This window comes from Pseudopodoces humilis, chromosome 10 (assembly GCF_049639895.1).
Source record: "Pseudopodoces humilis isolate 2021_Gansu_Grassland_sample_001 chromosome 10, ASM4963989v1, whole genome shotgun sequence".
In the NCBI taxonomy this organism is placed as follows: domain Eukaryota; kingdom Metazoa; phylum Chordata; class Aves; order Passeriformes; family Paridae; genus Pseudopodoces; species Pseudopodoces humilis.
This window is the reverse complement of record NC_142209.1, coordinates 29,654,866-29,681,375: the sequence shown is the minus strand read 5'-3', so window position 1 is coordinate 29,681,375 and position 26,510 is coordinate 29,654,866. Positions and strand designations below refer to the sequence as shown.

General features: G+C 41.7%; 1 protein-coding gene across 2 annotated transcripts; it reads right to left on the bottom strand.

Annotated features, from left to right (window-relative positions):
• Positions 1-4,678: 4,678 nt before the first annotated feature.
• ATG4C (autophagy related 4C cysteine peptidase) lies at positions 4,679-24,661 on the bottom strand. Of its 2 annotated transcripts, none has more exons than XM_014250925.2 (12): positions 24,574-24,661; positions 24,242-24,333; positions 21,858-21,988; positions 20,957-21,040; positions 20,083-20,316; positions 17,451-17,781; positions 15,519-15,589; positions 14,830-14,966; positions 12,566-12,644; positions 11,824-11,900; positions 8,864-8,983; positions 4,679-5,929 (listed from the first exon to the last, which is right to left on the bottom strand). In XM_014250925.2, the coding sequence occupies exons 3-12, from the start codon at positions 21,931-21,933 to the stop codon at positions 5,759-5,761; spliced, it is 1,380 nt and encodes a 459-aa protein (XP_014106400.1). In that variant the 5' UTR covers positions 21,934-21,988; positions 24,242-24,333; positions 24,574-24,661; the 3' UTR covers positions 4,679-5,758. The 2 variants fall into 2 exon arrangements, with proteins under 2 accessions (XP_014106400.1, XP_014106401.1); XM_014250926.2 differs by lacking the exon at positions 24,574-24,661 and adding an exon at positions 24,475-24,557.
• Between the last annotated feature and the right edge of the window lie 1,849 nt (positions 24,662-26,510).

Genomic DNA, 26,510 nt, shown 5'->3' with positions numbered 1-26,510 from the left:
CTGTTGTGCTCTGCTGGACTCCAGGGAACAGGGAATGGAAGGAATTACCTGAATTTTCAAGTCCAACTCGCAGGAAGTGTGGCCAGCAGAGAATCCCAAGCGATCCTGGTAAGAGGAGGGATATGTTCAGATAAATCCTGGAAAGAGGCGAGTCTCAGATGATACTCCTTCGTAGTTTTTAGAGGCTGGGACATAGAATTCACCCCTGGAACTAGTCCCTATCTGCAGATTTGGAAGGGAAATTGGCATAAAATCCTTATGGCCCTGTTTAAGGATTGAGCTCCAAAATTACTTCCTTTTTAGTTCCCTTTCTAATAAATACAGATACTCTGCTTAAGCACCTCCACAGCTCCTACCACATTTATTTCAGCGCATTTTAATTTTCCTTAACAAGGCTTGACATTTACATTTTAGAAAGAAAATCCTCTCCTATATTTAATTAGGGCACTGATTGAGACAGGATGGCAATAACCTCCCACACTTCTGTGTTAGGCAGAACCCCCACCTTGCTCCAGGAGCCAGCATATGCCAAAAAAAGCAGGTTTGGCTATCTGCTGTGTGCCATGCAAACATCACAAAGCTGTGATCACAAACCCCTTTCCCTCCTGTCCTCCCACTCCTGGGCATCCAAAAGCGATCCCAGTCCCTTCCATGACCTTGTCCACTGACCCAGCAAGCTGCTGGATGTGGATAATCCCTAAAACATTGACTCTAACAACCTTCCCTTGGGGCACAGGGATTCACAGGCAGGATCAGAGTGTAGGGAAGGAGGAGATGGAGAGCAGGAATAAAGTGTGAGTGCTGAGCAGAGCTCACAAAGCCTTGGCTTTAACACACCCCTAAACACCCACCAGAGCTGGGTGAAAACAGCAAACATTTATTTGTGCATCTTCTTGCATAAATAAAACCCTGCTGATTTGCTTTGATGGCATTTACGAGCACATTTATTCATAAACATTAGAGTGAGCAAGTTTTTATTTGCAGGAGTGTTCATGGCAAACAAAAGCCTCGTGAATTCTGGTGTGGATAAATACCAGAGAGCTCTCACTCGAGCAGGGGCTGCTGCAGTCATTAAGTAAAGCTCTTTTTACTATTCACACAGTGGATTCAGACAATTACAGCTGCCCGTGGACTGCTTACAAACAGGGAAGGGAACTGTTTATGGAGCTCAGTTCATCCAATTAGGCAGCAGAAGAATCTTGTGAAGACACCAAACCTCAGGGTCAAACCATGGGTGCCCAGGGCTGGATCCTGACACCTTCAGATTCCTCTTTGCACCTTTTTGTCAATGCCAATAAGTTACCAGCATTTTAACATCCTTTTATATGATGCTGGCATGGCCTAACCAAGCTGGTGGGAGGCTGTCCCTGCACTGCTGGAATGTTCTGCCAGAGGCTCCCAGTTTAGGGATGGTGTAAGGAGCTGAAATGCTGCTGGATGTTGTACCTGGCTGTGCTGCACAGCCTCCCATGCAGGGCTGGGGGAATGCACCCCATAATAATCAACTCCAAGGTGGAAAAGGGCCATGAAGTAACCTGGCCTCCTCTTGTAGGCTCCTGCTGCTCTGGCCTCTCTGGGAAAGCCCAATGACCTTGGATGAAATGGCTGTGGAAACAGAATGTGGGGAGGGCTGGATTTCAAACCTGCTGTTTGTGTTCATTTGTGGCATTATTGACCTTTCATAACTCACTGATGGCTGCTTTTCACTCCATCATCCCCTTTAAGAGGATGTCAATAAGGCTGGAAATAAATCAGGTCTCTGGAGCAAGTCCATTTTCCTGCTGGGATTAGCAGGGAACAGGAGATCCCTTCCCTGTATCCACTGGGCACAACTGAACTACTCAACTGCTTCACTCTGACAAAGCTTCTGGGTTTGGAGGGGTGAAAAAGCCAAAAAAGCGAAAAAACACAAAAAAAAGCATAAAAGACAAAAGTAACAAATCGGGTTGGCCCCAGTTTTCCAGCTCTGCTGCAGCTCCGGGGACTGATGAGAGGGAAAAGAAATCGTTAGAGAGGCATCACAAAGCCCCTGGAAGGGACTTGGAGCACCCTGGGACAGTGGGAGGTGTCCCTGCTCATGGCAGGGGGGGCACTGGATGGGCTTTAAGGTCCCTCCCAACCCACACCAGTCTGGGATTCTGGGATTCTGTGAAACAAACTTCATAATGGTTTGAGTATATTCCCATTTCCAGGCCTTCCAGAAGTTGGGCTGCAATTCTCCAGGCTCTGCTTCCCTCTGAGATCAGCTGTCACCATCAGTGAATGATTCCCTCTCCTAAACAACCACTCCAGAAATTCCCATTTCAGGAGTAAATACCGGGCAAACCCAGAATTCCAGCCTCACCCTTCCCAAGAGCCATCCCTGAGAGCTTGTGCCTCATGGACAGAGCAGTGCCCTGGGCTTCTCCCCCAGCCTGGTGTTGGAAACCTGTCAGAAATCAGCTGCTGCCCTTCCTGAGTGCCTGGAGGGCATTTTAAAGGTCGGGACTTTGGCTGGAGATGGGAGAGGCTGCAGAGGAAAGGGAGGTGGTGGCTGGTGGGGGGTTCCCCATGGAGGAGCTGCAGAACCAGGTCACAGACAGATCCTCCACCCTACAGCCCTGAGCTCCCAGGGCAGCACCAGCACCTCCAGCAGAGCTCTGGGGTGTGATGGGCTTTGGTGTCAGGATAATATTATAAACACAGAGAGAAAGGCTCCTCGTAAGGAGAAATGGCAGGGAGGAGTGAGAGGAAAGGTGCTGAGGTGGTGAAAAGCTGAGAGTCTGTGGTGCCGGTGCGTGCCTGGCTCCGTCAGGCAGGTGAGGAGTCGGTGATTTGTGGGAGTCCTTTCAGAACCTGGGCCACTGCTGGGTGTGTGAGTAACTAATGCTCCTCGGGTTTGTGTTTGAAGGCAGCGGCAGCAACACTGATGACACGAATTAATTGCCTGGTTTTCAGCAGCTAATGCAGACGAGGTAAAGAGAATTACTACACGATTAACATAGTTTCCAATTAAAGTCCCCTGTAGTTACCCAAAAACATTAATTTCTAGTAACTTGGTAATTTAACTTGTGTCACCCTTGTACACAAGTGCATCAGGGCATTCTGTGAGCTTGTCTGTGCTTAAACCTCGGACCAAAACCATGCTGAAAACCCCTGAAAATAGCCATGAATTTTTAACAATTATTTGTAGCAAGCTTTGAAGAAAACCCCGCTGTGGTGAACTGAAGGATTTGCTACAAATTTAAGGACCACAACCCAGCTGCTGTTTTAGCACTGCTACTTTTCCTCAGCTAAAAGGGAAAAACTTTCACTGTTTAGTAAGTTCAGAGATGTTTTAACCACTACATTTTTTATCCAGTTGGAAAAAGACCGAGAGAAGAGAAACCATTCCAGCCTTCTAGGGAAGTCTGCTGTTGAAATGGCAGAACCACATTTTCCTTTTCAACACTTCTGTGCTACAGCTCTTCTAATTCCACATGAACATTTCTATTCCAACAATTCTCAACCAAAGGCCTTTGGAAGAGCAGCTCCTTACAAGAGGTGGTCTGTGGGTGGGTCTGTGCACATGGAATTTTTTGGAGGTACCTGAATTCAGGTGGTGGAGTTGTGGAAGGACAATTCAGCCTTCAGCTCCCATCTCAGCCAAAGCTCCTGTCCTGCAGTGGGTGGTTGGTCCATGATGGAGCTGGGAATTCAGCACAGAGAGGTTCCTGCACATGGAATATTCCCCCAGCTCCTCTCCCCCTCTCCACTGCACTTCTGTGCCCTGCAGTGCTTCCTTCCCTCCTCAGCAGCACAGCCACCGAGCTCCACGGTAAATCCTCCTGCAACCCATCCCCGCAGGCTCCCGATAGTTCTCCCTGTTCTCCTGAGCACTTAAAGCCTTCCTGCTGGGAAGGGGAGCAGAGGAGAGCACCAGTGGAACCAGATCAGATCAATTACACCCCCCTGCTCTGTGACAGGAGCTGTTAATGATGCAGCAGCTGATTGCTTTGCTTTTCTTAACCGTGCAAAGCACAACTTGGTGTCTCATTTCCTGTCCGCTGCCACCCAAAGGAACCTGATCTTTGCTAAAGCTGCATCTCCTTGTGCTCCACTCACCAGGAATCTTCTCTTCTAGCTCTGACATCCACAATTCTCCTCATTTTGACATCTAAATTCCATAAATATGTTGTTTACTCCCTCTTCTGGGCTAGTAATGAAAAATAAGAAGATCAAGCCAAACATCCTCACACACCTGTTAGTAAAAAGTCATATTATGCCAAATATTAGCAGGATGCAGCAGTGCAGAGGTTACTGATTTAGACAAATAATGTGTGGTGTCTTTTTCCTTGAAAACAAATGAACATTTTGGCTTTTGGGGCTATTAATTAACACATGCAAAAGCACTCTCCAGCTCTGACAAAGACACAGATCTGGTCTAGTTATGCCTGAAATCTATCCATTAGTCACTTCTTGCTCATAAAAGTAAAAGGTGCTTTAATGAACAAACATGATGCTTATTATTTGGATCAGCAACACTTGTGCCTCTGTGCCTGAGCAGCACTTAGACCAGGTAACATTTGGTTTACAACACAACAATAAAATCTGCCTTTATTGCAAATAAACAGAGTATTCACACCTTATAATATTGGTTTAGATGCAGGATTATATTAACTTTTAGAGGATTTAATATTAATATAAAAGGCACATGCACTTCATGTTTTCACACCTCTTTTATTTCCCAAGCAGCGTTAATATGGTTTTTTAAATATTGCATTTACTTTGTTAAAACATGAAACTATTTCTGTACATTTGTTTGCAATCTGAGAACACACACCATCAAGTAATCATTTGTACAGTAACAACACGTATCAAAACAAAAAAAATCATCACAGCCCAGAATTTTCCACATCCACCCCCTTTTGCTTTGATTTAAAAGCTGCTCTGGCAGGAGAAGCCTCACCATTATGGTAGTTGAAACAGGAAACAAACACTGCTCTCTTCCAATAATTGTCTCCAGCTGCTTTGATTGGTTGCAGTTAATATTAATAGTATAACCTTTAAAAATTGTGGGGAAAGGTAATACTTTATCTTCACTCCTCATATTAAGGCTCCAAAGCAAGCTTAATGAGAAACCATTAGAAAGTCATACTGCTAAATAGTATCTTAACTCCCAATTCAGCCTATATAATTACAGCAGGGCTGCGAGTGACAGTGACTCCTGATCCATCACCCTCACCTTTCCACACTGACTCCTGATCCATCACCCTCACCTTTCCAGCAGGAGCTGCTCGGGATGGGTGGCAGGGTGGCAGCAGAGCCACTGAGGCCACACAGCTGGGACGTGTCCCCTTCCCACAGGAACGACTCCAGCCGTGCTGCAGACAGGAACAGCAGGGTCTCCAGAGCCCTGGATGGCAAAACCCAGCCACAGCTGGCACAGCTGGCAGCCCTGCTCAGGAGAGGCCTGGAATGGCAGCACAGGAGGGCACAGGCTGGCATTTAGGGACTGGCCAGGCTTGGCAGGCACAGCTGGCTCTGAGCAAAGCATTTCCCTTCACGACCACAACGGCACGGACACTCCTCCAGCCAGCAGTGAGCAAAAATAATTAGTACATACATTAGTAACTGTCATCTTAAAGACTTTTAACATATAAAACATTATCATCTTTATGAAAATAGAACAATCTCAGCACAGGCTTGCCTTTCTGGGGGAGGAATTCAGGTATGCTTTTTAAAGTTAAAAGGCAAGTGTTCTCCTGGACAGCTGCCGATGCTCTTGTGTAAAATGTCCTTAAAGCAAGACAAACTCCTCTGTACTAAATCTCTTTAGTCTTTTCTTTTCATCCTCGGAGAAAAGGTCATTTTCTTCATGGAGTGGACTGGAAACAAAGTCATAGTCTTTAGAATGACCCTTGACAAAAGTAAACAGGGGATATTTCTCCTTGGATGAAGATTTCAGCATCTGCAATGTAAAACACTATACATTAATTGTAATAAATAAATGTAATAAAACATTAATTGGAGATGAAGAAATACAGCAAGCACTGACATTCACCTGATGATGACTGCCAAGTCAAAAATGCATTATTTTAATTAGCTCATTAAACAAAAGCACTGCACAATCTAAACATTTCCTCCTCCTATTAGATGTTTATAAGCTAAGATGTTTATAAGATAAGCTGCTAACTTCCAGCCTGTCCCTGGTTTTGAGCACACAGATCACCTGGACGTGCTGTCAGACTCAGTGCAACAAAGATAAAAGGGTAGAAGACACAAGATAAAAACCTCTACAAAATAGTTAATGGCCATAAGGGTCTCCTCAAGCCCAGGTGTGAATTCTACAGCAACTGAGCATCCTGGGGAGGGATTTCTATTGTAGAACTGGCACGTGCAAGAATCAGTTTTTTTATTAGAAGTTTAAACACATTCACCAATGTAAATAAGGCAGGCAGGAGCACATGGCTCAAACCAGATTGGTGACAGTCACAGGGAACCAGGGTACCCAAAACCTACATTTATAAATAAGAGAACTGGGCATGGAGACAGGAGGTGTGGGGAATGATAAATACTGAATCAGATCAGAAAAATACCTTTAAGAGCAGATAAAACCCCACCAAATACTGAAAGATATTTCAGCCTTTCAGGGTGTTGTTTTGTCCACTGATTCATTTTTTTAATTTGTTTTACTTTTTTCTTACCTGCTTGAGAAAACCCAGCCCAGTGTTGCAGTGGCTGCAAAACTACATCAGGCTAGAGATAGACACTGCAGAACCTAAAATCACTGAGCATGATTTCAGGAGAACAATCAGTAAAAAAAATTCCCAAATAGATCTTCAAAAAGTAAGAACTATTTATAAAATGACAGTCAAGGATTGAGGGGATGTTTAAAAAAATAAGAAAAAAAAATCAATCAATCCCAGTAAAATCCTGGGGTTCCACTGCCTTGTCTGTGTTCAGCTTTACTGAAACTTCCATCTCCACAACATCTCTTTCCATGCACTGAGGGAAGTGAGGAAAGTGAGATTTGTGTAACTCTGATCACATCACATCTCAACAGTGAGCACAGAGAATTCGAAACTCTAAACAACTTGCAAGTTTCCTCTAGACACCATTACAGTGATAGCCAAAGGAGTTTATTGATAAAGATCAGTATTTTCTGTATTTCACTGTCACTGTTGTCACTGCAATGAGAATACTTTGTGCTGAACTGAATCCAGGTATAACCCTCCCTCAGCTCCAGCTCTTCTCTCGTTTCTGCTACATTTGGGTCACAAACAGGCAAGTGCAGCTCTATGAAAATCCCAAGGGATTATTTATTTTCTGGCATGTGTTTGCATATGGAAACAACTCCAAGAGGGGAGCCTGAATATGGTTTGGATAGAGTTGCACCCATCACTCCACTTGGGCCTCAATTCTGATGCCCTATTTTATCTATCTCTAAATATATAAGGCACATAATGTTTATCCTCAAGTATTAAAGCTAAATCTTATCTCTCACCTCTTATTACCCAAAAAAAGCAGGCAGAACCTGGATTTTTTAGTCCAGCCTCCACAGGGCACACTATTTATAGTTCAAGAGTTATCACACTACAATTGCAAACAAAGGGAAAAATAATGGAAGAGAAGGAAAACACAAAGGATGTGAAGGAAGGATTGCAAGATCAATTGATAGAATGTTTCTGACATTGTCCCTGTATCCAAACTTTCCTCTCATTTCAAACTGACACTGCCTGAAATGTATTTATAGAAAATAATGTCACTAATATTAAAGAGCTCCTATCTAAAATACCAGGATAATAACTCCAACACTTGGATCAGTCAAGAGTATTTTCACAAACTGTGTTCAGGAAAAAACTGTACTTAATCCCAAACTTGAAAGAATAGAAACAAGAAACAAGAAAAAGAAAACCTCTGCTGGAATGGATTTTGTATTGAGTTTTTTTTTACCAATTATGACATTCTATGTGACAGAACAGGAAAACATGGAAGAACAGAAATTTAACTGTTTAAAACTTTCTATGGATCTGCTCCTTAGGAACTTCTACTTCTTTAAATCTATTTTCTACCTCTCTGGGTAAGAATCAAAGAAACAACTTCAGCATCAATCAGCATCTACGTATTATAATCAGCATTAAGTTTTAAAAAAATGCATTTTTGGCTGTAGTACTAATACCACTTATCAGGTTATTCCAAGTGCTAGACAAACATTAATTCTTTGTGCTGTTGTGGTAACTGCTATGGTTTCAATATTAACATTGAGCCCATCTGCTGCTGCATCCTTTTCACAGAGCATTTTCTGAAGCCACCAAACACTGAGCAGCTCACAGAACACATTGATGATGCTGCATTTCATACCCTCACATACTGGAATAACTAAGGAGAAAAAAAACTTGATTCCAAGTGGATCTAAATGAAGCCAGAGCAGAGTTTTTCCAGGGGAAGGATGGGGTCACAGATCTGCTGGGTGGCACCTGCTCCGTGGAGCTCAAACCAGAGCCCTGCGCTTCCCACCAGAAAAAGCCCCTTGTGCTAGGGAGAAATCATCAACGATTTGGGTTTGCTCCAACACTTCCCTTCCCTCCCAGTCCCTGCCCAGGCTCCGAGCATCCCCCAGGATCCTGCCGGGCGGGGCAGGCGGCTGCCAGGGCTGGAGGGGACATTCCCACTTCACGAGTGCCACCTCGTGGGCCCCACACCGCATCCCGCTCTGCCTCCTCCCGCAGCTCCCTCACACAGGGAAACCCGCCGGAATAAACACCAACCTGCACTTCTGACAGCGGTAAAAGCACCGAGAAATGCCACAAAAAGAATTAGGTGTGCTTAGAAGGGCGAGGCTGATTGTCTTCCCCACACCCGGCTCTGGCTGAGGGATGGATTTGGGAACTCCAGCACCTACCTTGGTGATTTCTTCAGAAGCCTTCTCAAAGTCCTGCACAGTCCTACAGTAAAATCCTATTGTGCAGCTCGGATCCATTTTTTTGAATGACATCTTTTTTGGAGAAGGACAGTGGAATGACTGCAAGTTTCCCAATTAAAAAACACAAACGACACGGTTACAACCATGAATGACACAGATCCATGTATTTACTTTTGTCCTCACCAACAGCTTTAAAATATCCAATCCCCTGCATCACCTGAATTAAACCCCAGCACACACTTTGGAAGTAATTTCTCCCACCCCCCACCCCAAATATTCAAGCGATTCCACCCTTCCCCAGCAGTGTAAAACCTCCTGCTGTTCAAGCTGCATTCCCCAAACTTCCCCACACACCAGGTTAGTTTGGAATCTGTCAAAGCTCTGCTGCTCCCAGCAATACTTTATGAATATTCCCAAGGCAGAGAAGGTGAATGCTCTTCTGCAAATTGAATTTGTAACAGCTTTTGCACTATCTTACTGCTTTACTACCACTGCCCAGTGCCCTTCCCTCCCCCAGCCTCTATAAAAGAGACATAATGGAATAAACCAACCTCATGCATTTTCCTTCAGTAAATGAAATGGGTTCAAAAACCCACAAAACACACAAAAGCAAAACCATATTACAATGATCCACAAGTAGGGAAAAACCAAACATGCCCTGCTTTACAAATGGGTTTTTCCTAATGTGAAATCTCTTTCCCTGACAGATGCTGCCCTGCCAATGCTATGAGCTGATACTTTCAGCAGCCCTGCTGCAAGAGAAAACAAACACAAAACCCCCTTCCCCATGCTCCTGACTCAGTTTATGAGAGAAAAAATAAGTGTATCCCATCTACCCTGGTTCTGTGGTTATTTATTACAGGAACTGCAGTTTTGGTGAAGCTCTTTGTCCAATAACTGCAATTATTTCCTTACTTGCTCTCAGAGGGAGCCAGTCCCCTCTACTCTGCCTCTAACACAGAGGATGACCCATCATCCTCCCTCTATAAAATCCCTCTTTTTTTTGCCAATCACAAAAATCAACCCACAGGAGACAGCACTGGTTCCCAAATCTGAGTGTAACCATCCCTGCAGCAGCAGTTTTACACAATAAAATATATTTTTCTTTCCTGGTGATTACAAACCCGAAAGGTATTTCTGTAAAACCTCTGCTAAAAAATATCCACAAAGATGATTTGGGCTGTTTCTGCAAGAATGATTTTAGTCACTGCTTCTTCTCCTCACTATTCCAATTTTATAAACAGCAACTGTATTTTTAATATTAATTCCTGAACTATCAAATGCATAAAAAATCAAACACATCTCATTCCAGCAGCAAGGCTGTCCCTCCAGTTGTGCAGCAGGTTTTAATGCTGCACAAACCACTGCACAACAAAGAGAAGTGGGGAGGATTTTTTTTTCCCATTCCTCCAAACAAATGGATGCTGGAAGCCAATACAGAGTAGATTGATTTCCAACTTATTCTGGACAATTTATCAATTTTGAAAATACTCCCTATAGATAAATCTAACAAGCAACTATCCACACTAAGAAAGCAATTTTTGTTTACTTTTGACATTTCTGGACAAAGATATAATACTATTAAATGCACCAAGCATTAAATTGCAATCTATTTTCCGTCTGCAGGAAAGCATTAGGATGAGATCAAGCCAAGCTGGCAGCTTGCATACCTTCCGAACACAGCTTAAAACCTTGCTATTATTTGGAAATTCAGATTAATGCCAGTCTGCAGAACAATTTTGAGGCTGAGTCAGAGGAACAGAACCCAAAAGATGTCTTTTTGTGGCTTGGCCACTGCACCACAGCAGGACCTTAAGGAATTCACTCTGGTGATTTGTGCTCTTCCCACCTTTTGCCTGGTTTTCCCCTAACTGTAAAATCCCCAGAGGCACTGGAGCAAAACACAGTTATGAGGAAAAAGGGGAAGGGTCTGGGTAATCATCCCAGGCAGAGCTGGCACTCACCAACTCCTCCGCCAAGTATCTCAACAGGGCAAACCTAAAGGCATCTCTAAACACAACCGAACTTCCTGGCTGGGATATTCTCTGACCCATTTTGCTGCTGTATTATTTTGCTTCATTCAGAACCTTCTCATTTCCTAGAGAATCTTCCACTTCTATATTATGTAACATGCTAATTCAAGCATTTTGTTAAGCATAAATAATGAAAAATATAAAGTGCTTGCTTTAAGGACTTCAGCCCTGTGTAGGTCCTTTGATACTTTTTATTTATATTATATATGAATAGTTTTCCTGAATGCTATTTGATGGGATTTTGTTCCAGCTCTGGCTGCTGCTGTCCTGGCTGTGGATGCCCCCTCAGGCTGCTCCTACTGAACCAAAGATCACCTAAAGTTGGGCACAAGACCAAGGAGAGTTTGTGTGGATGGCCCTGAGATCTGACTGTGAGTGCTGAGGCCACTGAGCATTTCCTTGCAGCTGATGATGTTTTCCCAGGGTAGCTGTAAATTGAGTCCTCTGACCATCTCCTTTAGCTCCATCTATTTCCAGGCTCCTACTATTGAATATAACAGGAATTCTCCCTGATGTTGATTGCAATTTGAATGTTAAATAAATAAATAAATAAAATGACCAAAAATACAAACTATCAACCCCGAATCTAAACAGGCTTAAGATCTACAAATATAATCTATTTTCTTTGATGGAAAATTACTTAAATTAAGTGATCATCTATTTTGAAGATTTTATGATCATTAAAAAGAAAACAGATGAAGATTAATGAAGTAAAAATTAGACCTCCATATTGAGATTTAACCTCTGGTCATTTTTGTTGATTATAGGCCCATAAAGAAGGGCAGGACATTGATAAATAACATGTAACTGTAAAACCATAAAGCTGCAGCTAGCTAGAACAGCTCTAAATAATTAGTGTTTGATTCATATGGGAAGAAAACAGTGCCAGCTCTATATCCATAGTACCTCAAGAGGGAAATCCTTTATGCTGACATCTACAAAAGATTGGCAGTAATGAGGATCCATGTAAATCAAACTGTCATCTGCAAGGACAAAACAGAAGACAAGTAATTCAAAAAACACCTTATTATTACACTGCTTACAATCCAATTTCTATGCAGAACAGCTGGAAAAAAAAGCCAGTGAGTAACTGCTTGCCAGGCTGATACTCATTGACTGAAGCATAGGTTTTTGCAGGACAGATTAACTTTTGCATAATCAAATATGCTTGTATAAGCAGAATTTTTATAAAGTGATGAAACTGTCATTTAATTTTTGGTGATAAAATTACTTTTACAAACACACAATTATATTCTGGAGTTTGCATATGAAAAATGTATCGCCCTGCTTCATCCTGACAGCAAGAATATATTGCTTGTCATTTAGGCATCAACTAACACCACTTAAAGCAGGAGAGAGTAAATACCTAAATAAGAACTGCCAGACAGGAACAGCAAACGCTCCTCAAGTTTGGTGAAACAGATAAATTATGCCTTGTTTATGCAACAAGGGAAATTAAATGTACATTTTACAGAATCCAATTACTCTGTGGGGTAAATGACAAATGGCTGGACTTGGGGAGATGTGATGAATTAATAAGGTACTCATTTTACTATTTTAATCACGCTATTTCCCACTGCTTCAATATTAACTTCCTAACTCTGAGAAAAAAAAATATTGAGGAGACATAACACATTCAAACACTAACCTTGGAATCCAGCAAAGTAATAGGACTGCTTGGGTTTGCCACCAATAATGCCAACACAGTACTCCAGGCTTAAAATTCCCTAAAACAAGAACAGGGAATCATTAAGATTAACCAAAGTATTAAACTGAATTAAAATATCTACTCTTTGCTCTTTTAGGCAAATGGTTTTGGATTTTTTAAAAGACTGACTTCAAGACTTCCTGGGGCTTGAAAAGTGAAAAGTAAAACCACACCAGCAGATATTCCAGAGGAAGTCCTCCCTTCCCATGAGATACCCACACATGTTTTTGGGGAGGAGACAAAATATCATGTCACACACTGAGCACCAGGTCCTTAGTCCAAATATCCCAATGTACTGAGATTCACAGCTTTCATACATTTACATTCTGGGCCCCTGGGGACTCCTCTTTTTGCACTCAAATGGACAAACATGGCCAGAGCATCAACCTTTTACATCCTGGGGAGAAATTCCAGTTGAAGTTAAGAGTAATTACAAGGCCCAGCTCCAAAAACAGCTGCCCCACACCCAGGGAGGAGAGACAAACCCACAACAGACAGGCCCCATCAATCTCCCTGGAGGTTGCCTGGGAGGGCAGAGGAGCCAGAACCATCTGAAGGCAGAACTTTTGGGAAGAGGACATTACTAAATATAAGTAGGGAACTTTTCTTTCAACAAAAAGAATACCAAGGCTCCTCAAGATAAAACCTTCCATGCTTAGACAAGGATAAAATAATTTAAAAACTTCCCCTGGGATGCTACAGAGTCAAATACAGCATGGTTTATACAGGTTAAGGAAGTGATGCTTATTTAAAATACGAATGAGGTTTCCTTAGAAACTTATTTAAAATATAAATGAGAATGTTTCCTTAGCAAATGCTCTGAGCATCACAGAACATCCAGGCACATCGGAGGCAAAGGCTCCAAGAGCTAAGGAGAGCAAAGCAGAGGAGCAAAGCTGCTCAGAGTAATGGATAACTGCTTAATCTATGGCAAGCTTCTTGTAAAAGTGAATTATAAAAAATTTATCAATTTTCACCCATAAATATAAAATCCTTTGTAGAAATTACCTCTTGTGCTACATTCTAAAATCTGCATTTTTAACTTAAAGCCAGACTCAAAGAAATGTGGTCACTTCTTGGGAACAGTCAAGGCAGACACCAGAGTGACTGATTCAGGCAATTGAGAGCCCTCTTGTCACAGCCTCCATCAGGCTGCAAAGGGCAGGACAGCCTTGGCAAGGGAGCAGCAGGAATCATTCAGTGGAGCCAGCTAAAAATGAAAACTTTCCCAAACCAACCGTCTGAAAACACAAGGAAAATAATCCTGGAAGAACAACAATTTACGTTCATAACTTAAAAGCCTTCAGCAGTCTGTCTTCCCTTGCCAGCAAAAATCAAAATGTTTTCTGAAATGTTACAGTGAAGAGACAGCCACAAAATAAATCATGTTACAGACTCCCAGCTTTTGTCCATGCTACTACACTGGGGTAATTAAAAATGAACCCAAAATTTAAAGACAGGTAAAGAGGAGCTTGGAAAATGAAATAAAAGCAGCAGGGCTAACAGAACAAGCCATTCCCTAAGTGGAGCAAGAGGCAGGATTAGAGCACATCCTCAGGTGCCTGCAGAACCTCTGCTGAAAAAAACACAGCACAGACCTTCCCCCCTCTGCCTTCTCCTTGAGTTTTCCTCTTTTCCAGCTCATTTTTATTGTGTTAACTGCTTGCTACTCCTGCATCACCACCCTCAGAAACATTCACCCAGACAGTGAAAAAACAATTCAAGTAGTGAATAAAAATATCAAATAATTCCATGAGAACAAAGAGACAAAAGAAAATGGGAAGAACAGACAGGTAACAACTTTAAACCATTTGAACCATTTTCTTATTCAAGAAAGTAAGAAACAGAGTAAGGAATGGAGTGTATTTATATTTTAAAATGCTACCTGATCCTTACTTACATATGCTATTAGAGTCCTGCTAGATTAAATTACCATTTGTAATTTGAGGCACTGCATTAATGTCTTTTCAGGTGGCTGCTGGAGGAGTAGGACAGTTATCACTGCTTTACCAAGGGACATCATGTGCTCTGCAATTATGTCTGATCTTGTAATAGGGAAATTTCAAATCTGTAAAGTCAAACTTTACAACCTTCAACTGTAAAATCCCCACCACACGTTTAATGGGGAGAATTACCCTCGTGAAGTCGCTTTTCATATCCCCTTGTGCTACTCTTTGAAAAATGATTGAACTCTCATTTCATACCTTTACAAACTCCAAGTAGTCTGTGTTTGTTCTCTCTCCACCGAGTCTCACAGGAACCAATATAATTACAGCTTTTGTGCCTGCTTTCCCAGAATCCATAAAAGAGCACTGCCTGTCAATAACATCCGAGCTGTAGACTGAGACAAACAGAAAAATTAACATTTCAAATAGAACCTCCAGTTTTTAGAGACACACCTCCTACACAGCATCACAAACAAAAACTGCAGCCCTTCCAAACCTTGCTGTCCTCCTAAAACACAACCCAGGTGACTCAGAACCAGTGTTGAGCCTCCTCATTCCCAACAATATTTTGTGGAATGGGAATTGCTGAGTTGCAATGCCAAGGAAATGCAGAAGGGATAGGTTAGGAGAAAGGCAATAAATATTTATTGCTGCATATAAACTTCTAAAAGGAATAATTAAAACTTGAAAGCTCCCAACTAACAGAAACATCTACATGTAAAAGGAGAAGAGGCAATACTTGATTTGCTGATTTGGAATTCCACTATAAAATACCAAACAAGCAATGAATAACCTGCACATATCAAGAACCCCTTTGTCTACATAATCTCAATTTTGTGGATCCACTTCATAGGGATATTTTTTCCTTTAAAGTTCTGTTGTTAAGTGCTAACTGAAAAGCATAAAAAGCATATAAAATGTTTGCAAAAATCTACAAAATCAGTTACCTGTACAATCCTGAGCAACATAGACTGTTACTCCTTGCAGCTCAGGGTCTCTCGCTTCTTCAACAGCTTTTCTAAGTACAAACACAAAACTATTTAACTTACCATTCATTTTTTTAAAAAAAATAACAATAAACAAACAAATTATTTTGTTTTTTTAGAAATAGGTTGATTTTAATTGTTTGTGATAGGAGTTTTTTGTTTGTTTGGGTTTTTATAGGGCTTGTTTTGTTTAATTCAAGATACCTTCCCTTCTGGATAAATACAGGTGGTGGGGTGGGATTTTCTATTTGTTTTTAAACACTGGATACCAAGATCCAGCCTGAATCTTCCATGGATATCTTGGCATCATGTTTTTCCCAAGCCAAACAATGTCTGGCTATATAGAAGAAACAATGACATCTTCAAAAAAAGGCCCCAAATCCCACAATAATTTACAATGAAATTCATATTCACTACTTTATTTCTTTCTGTTTATAACTATTTTCTGTCATGTATGTTGATGATAAAGGCTAAGTTTGCTGAAAAAAAATACTATTTTCAACTCATTAGATCTCTTAATTAACCTTAGTTCATATAACAATCCACAAATTAGCACCTGGAAATAAAAAGTTTCACCAAAACTTTCAAAAAGATAATTACAATATTAGACTCTCCTCAAAAGACTAAGAGTAACAGACCCAAAAAGTAAAAAGAAAATATATGTTGAAAGTCAGAACCATGGTCACAAATCAGGGACAAAATCTGTAAAGAAAGGGAACTGTTCAAAATAGAGGATTTACCTTTGAGTTCAAACTTACACCTGCATTAAATGGTCACTATCCCTTTATTCCCCACTATATTTTGAGGAATGGTTTAATGCAGTCATTCCCAAGTTATGAGGGAGCTGTACATTGTTAGTGCTGCTGGAAGAGAGAAAGATCCAGGAAAGGAAACTTCAGCAGGCTGGAAATCACCCCTGGGGTTGTGGAGAGTGTAACTCTGCACCAAACCCCCCCTGCTCCCGTTAGGGGAATAAAGAATTTAACAGATAATTTATTAAAGCAAGCAGAAATTCTGCTTCTACCTGAGAAAAAAGTACAATAAAACACATTAAAAATGCTAAACTCCTACATCCCTGTTTGCATCTGCACGGATGCACAGCTGATTGTTTCAGTACAGCTGCACTTCAGATTAACGTAACATTTACACTAAATAACACATTATTCTATTTCTATATATATAAATATATATATAAATATGCATGAACTTTGCCTTCTGCTGCTTAAATGATTTATTAGTAATTTGGTTTATAGGTAAACCGGAATCCACTAAAAAAAAACAAATGTGTAAGACTACAAAAAAATCCCAAAACATTCAAAGAACTTTGGAGAAATTTGACTTTCGACTTTTTTTTTTCAAACATGCTGAATGTCACAGACCCTTTACTTTTACTGGGATATAATTATAATATTAATAGTCCCATACATTTACAGTTTCACAAGAATTTGATGTGTGCAAAGAAATGCTGAAAACATCAATTTTAGCTCTGACATTTCATTACACTATCAGTACATTACAGCCCCCAGGTTACAGTATAAAAAAAAAAATCTCTAATGTTATGCATGTTCCAAGGTTGAAAGAGTGGTTAGTTTTTAGAACATTTCATTAAATGCAGCTCTGCTTAAAGGGGTTTGGAAGAGATACTTGGGATTCTACAAGAAAACAGGAAGGTTGTGTTTTTTCCTGAAATGAGAATGACAAAAGTTCCTGCATCTGCTGCTATGTCCCTTCGTGCCTGTGAAAAAGCTCTGGAATTGCTCCTGATATGGGTGTTTTACAAAGCCAATAATGAGCAGTTTGCTGCTCAATTAGGCTGAAGTAATCTCAGGACACTCAGAAATGATTCTCTGTGATGTGACAAAAGAAAGGAACGGAGAATTGAAGGTGTTTTACCTCAAAATGTGCGCAACCACAGCGGGCCCGTACCAATCCCCTGCCATCTTCCCGGATTTCTTCCCATACTCTATCAGCTGGTGCAGCCCAAAGGCTGCCAGCGGGGAGTCACCAAACCAGGAGATGATTTTCCTGTGATAAACTTCATTCCTCATCTCGGTGACATCCCAGTCCCTCCTCGCTGGGCCGCGCTGGGGCTGGGGCAGGATCTTGGGGTCCCTCTCGGCCGTGAGCGACGCCTCGAAGGAGGCCGTGAGCTTCCTCACAGTGCTGCTGGTCCAGGACTCCGAGTCAGAGCTGTCCATGTCCAGAGCTTCTGGCCACACCCAGGCTGCAGCAGGAAAAGGGAAAATCCATGTTAACCCATACTAACATTAATTTTACGGCATAATAAGCAAAGAGCTTCCCTTTGTCCCCCATGCTCCTGAAAGCAACAATGTGTATTCGATTTAATAATAATGTGTATTTTACACGTCGCTGTTAACAGGTGAACAAAGAATTTGAGAAGAGCAGGATTTGCTTTGATATTCTGGTGACCATCCCAGTCAGCTGAATAAACAAGATACACACGATTACAGTTTAGAACCCTCTTATATATTAAATACATGAATATTACTTCAATACAATCCAAAAACCTAGCCTGCTTTTCCAGCTGAAGGTTTCCCTGTGGATGATGCATCCCACACAGCATTCTTCCTACAGAATGGGCTTCAGCAGGCCCAGGGAAGATGCCTGGAATTCTCACACAATTCCAACAAGCGCTCCCAACACAGACCCAGCTCAGTGTTAACATCCTCACAGGCCTTGCTGTTCTGGGCTCTCAGCTTTACATTCAAAGTAAAACTTCGTATTTAAAATCAAAACTCATTCACAACAATATTCAACAATATCTGGAACATTCCACATGGCAGTGGAAGAGTAAGTATCTCAGCTAGGAACTTCAGGCAAGTTTTGCTTCCTAACAGAAACAACACCATTAAACGAGAATGAAAACATCTCTGGGAAAAGAGTAAACAGCCATGAAAAACTTCCTGTAAACACCTAAATATATTTCCAAAGCTGCCCAGATCTCATAAAAAGCTTTTCAAAAGATAATTCACCAGCTGTCAGAAGGCCAAGTGAGGAGCAAAGTAGCCCAGAAAGACCAACCCTACTCTGTCTTTCTGTGGATTTGGATTGCCACAGAAACAAGAGCACTCTGGAATCACCCCATCACCTTCCAAATTAGGATACAAGGGGGACATGCAAGGAATTCTTTGGAACCATGGATTTTAAAGATAGAAACCTGAGGCTTTTTTGTTTGGGGTTACTTCCAAATGAGCCATTACACACTCCTGCTGACAGGGAGTCTTCTGGGCAGGTCTTGAATTTTTTTTAAATGAGTGTATAAAAAAAGTGATATTTAAGGGATTTGTGTTCTCAGCAGAAGTATTTACACACTTTTTGATATGTGCAGGTCTTGAATTTCTTTTAAATGAATGTATAAAAAAAGTGATATTTAAGGGATTTGTGTTCTCAGCAGAAGTATTTACACACTTTTTGATATGTGCAGTCAGTTGAAAGAGATAATGAATGTTTCAGGAGTTAAATATCTACAGCCAAAGGCACATTCACTGAGCCACTCCCACAATTCAGTCCTGACACTGAGGGAACCCAGCCTTTGTGGTGCAGCTGGGCTGGGACCTTGCTCCCAGCTTACATCAGAGCTGCACAGCAAGGGCAAAGTGTGACCAAAACAGGCTTCTCCAGAAGGATCTTCTGCTGAAGCGCTCCTGAGATCCCACAAATGGCTGAGGAAACAATGCACTGTGTTCTCTCAACCCCCCCGGGTGGCTTCAGGCCCATGCCCTAGGTCATTCTGAAGCAAGCAGTGGATGATTGTTGTGAAAGGGACTGGGAATGGGATGGAAAGAAAAGGTGTTTAACTCTGACAACCTAGAAAATACCTCTCTGCAGGACATGGCTCAGCCTGGAAGAATGAGAAGGACATGGACACTCAGCCCATAACAGCAGAAAGTGTCCCACAGCTCCTAAAGCTTCAGCTGGCTGTGACTGAGGGAGGACTTTGAGACAGACAATGGTAAGGAAAAAAGGGAAGTTCCTCTCTAAGTACATGGGGGGAAGGGAAGGAATGACACAGTGAACATTTCCACAAAGAGAATGATGTATGGAAATTAGATTAGATTCCTTCTAGGAACTCAATATATTAACACCAACAGAAATTCAATAATGGACAACTTTAGAACTGATAAAAGATTATCACTACTGCCATAGCCCACAGCTATGGGCTGGGGAACTCACTCCTACATCTGGAGTTCAAGAAACAATCACATCTCCAGAGAACTGGGAATGTGCATGGGTAAGAAAACCCAGGTAGGGAGATTACACTTTGGTGATGTTTTAACTCACATTTGGATATTGGGAACTCTACAGAAATTTGCTCTGGCACACTTTGGTCCTCAGAAAATGAAGGGCAGGACAGGTCAATCTCTGGTGCAATGGGACAATTCCAACAGGAATCGAGGAGCCCACAACCAAAACCAGCTGGCCCTTGAGATTTGGGATAAAACAAGGCCTTTTGGTCTCTTCAGAATGCCTGTGCTTATGCAAAGACAGAGATCTCCTAACTCACCTCTCCCAAGGAAGTGAAGCATCAGACCCTGAGCCAGCAGCATCTGCCCCGTTCTGAGCGTGCAGCCCCAGCCACAGTCTGTGGTTAAAGCAGAGCCTTTGATCTGAGGGAATTCCTCTCTGTAGGTCAGCCAGATTCTAGAAATGAAATCTTTGCGGAACTCCTCGACGTTCCCCGAAATCTCAGTGTTGATTTTATCAAAATTGGACCCATCTGTAGAGAGCTCTCCAGATTCTGCAAAGCAAAGCACAGTTTAAGCTCTAATTTGTTATGGCACTTCTGTTATTAGAGAGCAAGTAACAAATATCAAATTTATTGGAAAAACAGATTTACAAAAATTCACAATTGCCTCCAATACAACAAAGGTAAATTGGAAGGCAAACACAACAGGAATGTGCCAGATGAAAAAAAAAAAAAAGAAAAAACCAAAGAGCAATGCAGACACCACTGTGCCAGTGGAATCACTGACCTGCAAATAAGTGCTTAATTCACCGAACTGTGAATGGTCAAATAAAGAGAGAGACTTAAAAAACTGCACACTGGAAAATGATAACAAAGATATTGGTATAGTGACCCTGCTCAGGTATTGTCACTATTTCCATCAGGTGTTTTAGAAAGAAAATCTCCAGTTGATGGTAAATGAAGTGCAAATCACAACACAAATTTTTACAGAAAGCACAAGGTTGTGGTGTAAAATCTGAATAAAGCAGATTAGGATGGGTTTGCATTAGAGGTGGACATTTAAATGAGTATTTTCTATGCTTTCCACATTTACATTTTTGATTTGGCAATTGTTAATGCCAGTGTTTCTAGAAGAATAAAAATACCTTACTCCTGCTGATGAAGACTGGAGTGAGTGAAGTGCTGTACTCACCCTCAGTTTTGAAGTGGTAACATTTTCCCAGCAGAAAGACTGGAGAGTTCCTACTGAAGTAAGTTTTTGTTTTCAACACCCAACCTAGAAGAGATGCAGAACAAATACAAATTTGTGACTGTATTTTCCAAAAGGAAATGCTAATAGCATCTGATTAAGCCAAAGGTAACCCTTGAAAGGGGAATTAAAAAAAAAAAAAAAAGCATTGAAATTGGGTTTTGGTCTCATAAAAAATCCCATATAAGGTACAATGGCTACTATTTCCTTTCAACCATGTGATAGCCTGAAAGAAAGCAGAAAAAAGTATCTTATCATCTTTCCAGATATGCCAAAAAGTCAGTTATGATTAATAAGGTTTATCAGAAATCTGGTGGTAAATCTGAGCAACCTCAGTCCTAAAGGGAAAGCAGAAAAATCAAGGACAGGCTAGTAAAGGGCACACTTGAAAATCTGGTTGCTCATAAATCAATTACTGATGTTCAGCTGTGGAAAAAATGTTACTTAAGGGTAGATTCTTCAGTGCAGTTTGTATCTCACACACCATCCTATTTTTTTTTTCATAAAAGTACATTCATAAACAAAAAAAAAATCTTTGTGCAGATGATTCCATATTATCCCTGTTTAAAAGCCTATGCAAATCTAGAGTAATTTACAGAACATATAAACTGTTTCCAAAAGGAGTAATTTAAAATGAAATTATCCAAGATTTATTTGAAAAAATGAAATTAGCTTTCATTCAGAAGTATTTTTAGTGGGGCTAATTTATAACATCAAAGAAAAAATTGTTTCAAGGGCCATATTGCATTTTCAGTATTAATTAGCTATGATTCTATTCATATCAACAAGAAACACTCCAGTCCTTTTAATGAGGACAGATCTTGCCACACTCCGCTCCACTTACTGTATTTCATGTTGTGCCATGCAGACATAAACTTTGATTTGATCTTTTCTACTTCATCTGTCCCCGTGGCCTCCATATTCAAATTCTAGAGAAAAAGCCATCGCTGTCTTGTGAGGCTTTCAGTTCTGCTGCTGCAAAAACCAAAATACAAACACTCAGCATCCCCTACTCAGGCACTTAATCCCAACACAGCCAGAAACAGCAATAAACTCACAGAAGCAATCCCGTGTCCCATGAATAAGTAATAAAATAATTTAATTTCAAATATACACCAATAAAAACACTACACAAAGCTAAATAAAAGATAATGTTCTCCAGCAGCTCTGCCTTGTACCACGAACTGCTGTAGAGCACAAAACCTGTGCTGGCACGTGAGCACACTCATTTTTTATCAGCAGTGAGGTGGAGAGCTGTGATGCAGCTCACTAAATAGAAAAGATGCTGCTCTTTTCTGCTGAAGAGAAAACAAAAAGCACTTTTTGTGTTAAAATCCACCACAGTGCAGGTTAATTTTGTAAAAACTCCTGATAAATTTTTGAAGGAAATGCATCTTTACTGGCTCTTTCTGCACTGCAAGATAAAACAGATTTCACCTTAAAAGCAACTTAAACTGGTAATAATTGGTAACAAGTTAATAAATAAATAAATGGTAATGACTTTATCCCTTTTTCTAAGAAATCTGAGAAAATGGGACAGAACCCCCTCCACAGTCCAGCTGCCCCATTTCTAACAGGAAGTTTGCTATTAATTAACAGAACTTCTTCACAACGTGTATTCTCTCAGTGCATCACCCTGAAATACTTGACACAGAAAGTTTTCTTGATGGTATTTGGTGGCACAAACCCTTGCACAGACAGCAGAAAAATTAAGAGCTCCTGATTCAACAGCAGCCCTTGTGGGGCATCAAAAGTTGATCAACAGTGGGACATCACTGCAACCTTCACAGAGTTTTTATCTAAGTTCTGATATTACCAGCTGAGGATGTGAGCAACAGTGATCTTCTACATTTAATTAATAAACTTGTGCCAAGAGAAAACCTCCTTGCTTTAAAAGGAGTATCTAGAACTGTATTTACCTCTCCATGTGCTATTCTCCACAGAAAGGGGATCAAAAGCAGGACAAAGACTTAACCATGTCACTTCATTCCACTGGGAATGTATTTTAAGTAAACCCAATCACTGACAGTATAATTAAGGAGAGGGTGAAGATGTCAGGGTGACAGCATCATCTGAGCCTGAGGGTACTCACACAGATCTACCTTTTGGGGATCTGCAATCTGCTGCCCAAATCACCCCTAGCACATCTTCCCACTATTCCCTCATATTATTTCATAAAAATCTGCTTTTTGACATAATAAGAAACAATGCTAACTCACAAACATGAGGGAAGCCTGACATTTTTCTAGTGAAAATAACAAGTGTCTACACCCTTGCTATTATTAGCCTTCTGTTAAACTGGGGAAGGAAGAAAAGGAGAATTTCAAGCTGGGTTTTAACTCCCTGCCTTTTCTCCCCTCTTTTTTCTTTAGGAAAAAAAAAAGGAAAGCCTGACTGTGCCATCAGCTCTAGACAGCAAAGCTGATAAGATGAACTCTTCAGAAGCTGTGTTTGGTCCTGTCTTCCCTCACATGATCCGTCAGCAACAACCATTTATACAGACACCACTGATTGCCTTAAAAACTAATTCCTATAAAAGCTTCCTCTGGCTAAAATTAGAAATGAAACAAACTCTACAGTTCTGAAAGGGCCTGAAGACAAAATTATGTAAATGAGAAAGAAGGTCGTTTTATTTTCAAAGACAATGCACATTTATCTTTGCTCCCAGGACATTTCTTCTCTGACATTATGCTAAAGATGAAAAAAAAGGCTTCCAAAAATGCTAACACAAACCAGGTATAATTTTTTCATGGGGAAAACACAAGTTCTTCCCATCAATGCAAGGAAGCATTAGTAAGAGTTCCACCGAAATTAACAGAACAGCACCAGGAGAAGATCGCAGGGAATACAGATTGAAGCCAAATGAGCTTTAATATCAAATTATCAAATCCAAACCGAAGATGGTTTTATCCCGAAGTTGCCTCATTTCTGAAGTCCTTTAGATGCACATGACGAGGATGATGTTCCCTCAGGGAGCAGAGGGACACGGCTGGAATGGAAACCCCAACTCCTGATCACCCCCGAGGGGATCAGTGCCGGGAAGCGGCTGTTTGCTCACAGGGATGGAAAAACACCCCAAAACCCCACAACAACAGCGTTTGCTTTCATAAACAGCAGAAAAGCAACGCAAGCGGCCGTGAGACCGCAGCGGGAAGGATGAACGAAGCCTCAATACGATAATTATAAGACATATTATCTCTTATTAACTAATTTGGTTTTCATTTGTACCTTGAAGGAGCCCGGAGCGGCAGCGGCAACGGTCAGGGAAACCCACACGGAAGAACGACGGCGAGCAGTGGCCAGAGGTCATTTTTGAGGAGCTGCAAACACAAAAGAGGATAGTTAGAAACCAGACTTTCAAGCCGGCTCCGAAAGAAAACCAGATTATTCCTTAGTCCTGCAGCAAGGACGGAACGCTTCGCTCAGATACGACTCGCAGCCAAGCAGGAGCCCACACGCACCGCGGGAAGGAGCTCGGCGGCTCCCGGGCCCACAGGACACGGCCGCACCCGAGCCGCCGCCGCGGAGAGCCCGTCCCGCCGCCCCCGGCCGCCGCTCACCCCTCACGGAGCCGCCTCCGCCATGCCCGGGGCCGCCCGGGCAGCGCGCGGCCTCCCGGCGCTGCTCCCGCCGCGCCGCAGCGGCGCGCAAACTACAACTCCCGGTGAGCATCGCGGCGGGGGCGCGGCGGGACAGGCGGGGGTGCGAGCGCGGGGCGCGCTGGGAAGTGTAGTCCGGGAGGAGCGCGGCTGGGAGGCGGGAGGGAGGAAGCGGGGGGAGGAAGAGGAGGGAAGGAGGGAGGAAGAGGTTGGAGGGAGGTGTCGGGACGGGGCTGCGGCTGGAAGCGAAATTCCAGGAAGAGGTGCGGGAGCAGAAATCCCAGCCCTTTCAAGGGGTCAAAGGGCTGTTCTTTAACTGCGTTTCTCTGTTTCTCTCTTTGCTTGCATTTTTTTTTCAAGGGGGGTGATCTTTGTTGTTTTGTTTTTTTTTTTTTTTGTGCGTGTGGTTTTTTTGTGTGGTTTCTTTCTTTCGGTTTAGGTGTTTTGGGGGTTTTGTTTTGTTTTTTTTGTTCTTGTTCTTTTTTTTGTTTTGTTTTGTTGTTTAATTCCGTGTCTTTTGATTCCTCCACAGGAAGATGCCTCCCATATCTCCAAACTCCTTGAAGAATTTCAATTTCCAGCGTAAATACCCACCTGACTGTGCTTTGATTCAATTCTCTCCTTTATTTCCTCTCTAAAAGTCCCATCAAAACCACTGCATCTCCTCTCACTCTCCTGAGGGTTTTTTTAGGGTTTCTTAAAAGTGTTTTGTAAAGTAGGTTCTTCATTAATCTGTTTGTCTTAAGCTGCTTAAAAATACTCATTGGCTGTATTGGGAGCCGAGGGCTTAAAAAAAAAAGTGTAGGATTTGTGGAGGATTGAGTTGAATTTCTCAACTGTCTGGAACTGGCATTAGTGCTCAGCATCCTAAGAAGGGTGGTATTCCTGCTTTTCCTGGTACTCACCAGCCCAATTTTGGGTTCATGAAGCAAAGTAATGTGGGGTTTTTTTACATTTTGTGATTTTACTGCCTTCTGCTGGTCAGAGATGATCAGGCTGAGTTTAATTTTTTATAATCAGCACATGATCTAAAATTTAGCTGCAGTGCAAATGCCAGCAATAGATGCTTTGTGTATTTCTTGTTTTTTGTTTTTTTTTTTTCTGCAGCCTCATGGATATATTTCACGTAGGAGGGTTGATCATTAAAGAGGATTGTACGTTTTAATGTGCAGATGCATCTTGTTCCAAAAGCCTGCTGTTGGCTTGAAGTGGGGATGTAGCAGATCACCTTTCTAATCCTACCCTGCCTTTCAGCTCCCTGCTTGCCCTTTGCTCCCAAGATAAAGAAAAAGAAAGATTTAAAAATAAAAACCTTGTTGCTGTTTGCATAAACTCATGAAACTGTGGCCCCACGACAGTGCAGTTAAAAGAGGCCTGCTGCTTCCAGAATTTCATGATCTGGTTTAGGAATTATAGTTGTTTAAATTTTTATCTTTGCTTTTATTCCCCGAGACAGAGATGGATGTGCTTGTCTGTCTCTGTAGGGGCTGGAAGGTGGAGAGCTGAGGAGCTGACAGGGCTTGGCTGCCTAAATGTTGTACAAAGAATTATCTACCTGCTCAAAGGAAATGGTTGTTCCCCTCCTGCACCTTCCTGCTCTCAAATTTACTAACCATACCCTGAATTGATAGATCACACAAGGTGCCACCTGGATATACACTGTAAATCCCCTGGGCAGACAGGTTATGAGAGGGAAGATACTTATTTTCTGCTTTTTTTCCAACAAAACAAAGCTTTGATTGCCAAATAGTCACTCGGGCAACTGTAAATAATTGTCTTTAAAAGAGAGAGTTTTTTCCCATCCACCAGTTCCTATTTTTGTAGCAAGTGTTTGCAGAGGGAGTGGGAGAGAGCTGAGCCCAACAAACTTACAAAAGATGTCACAGAGTTCATACTTT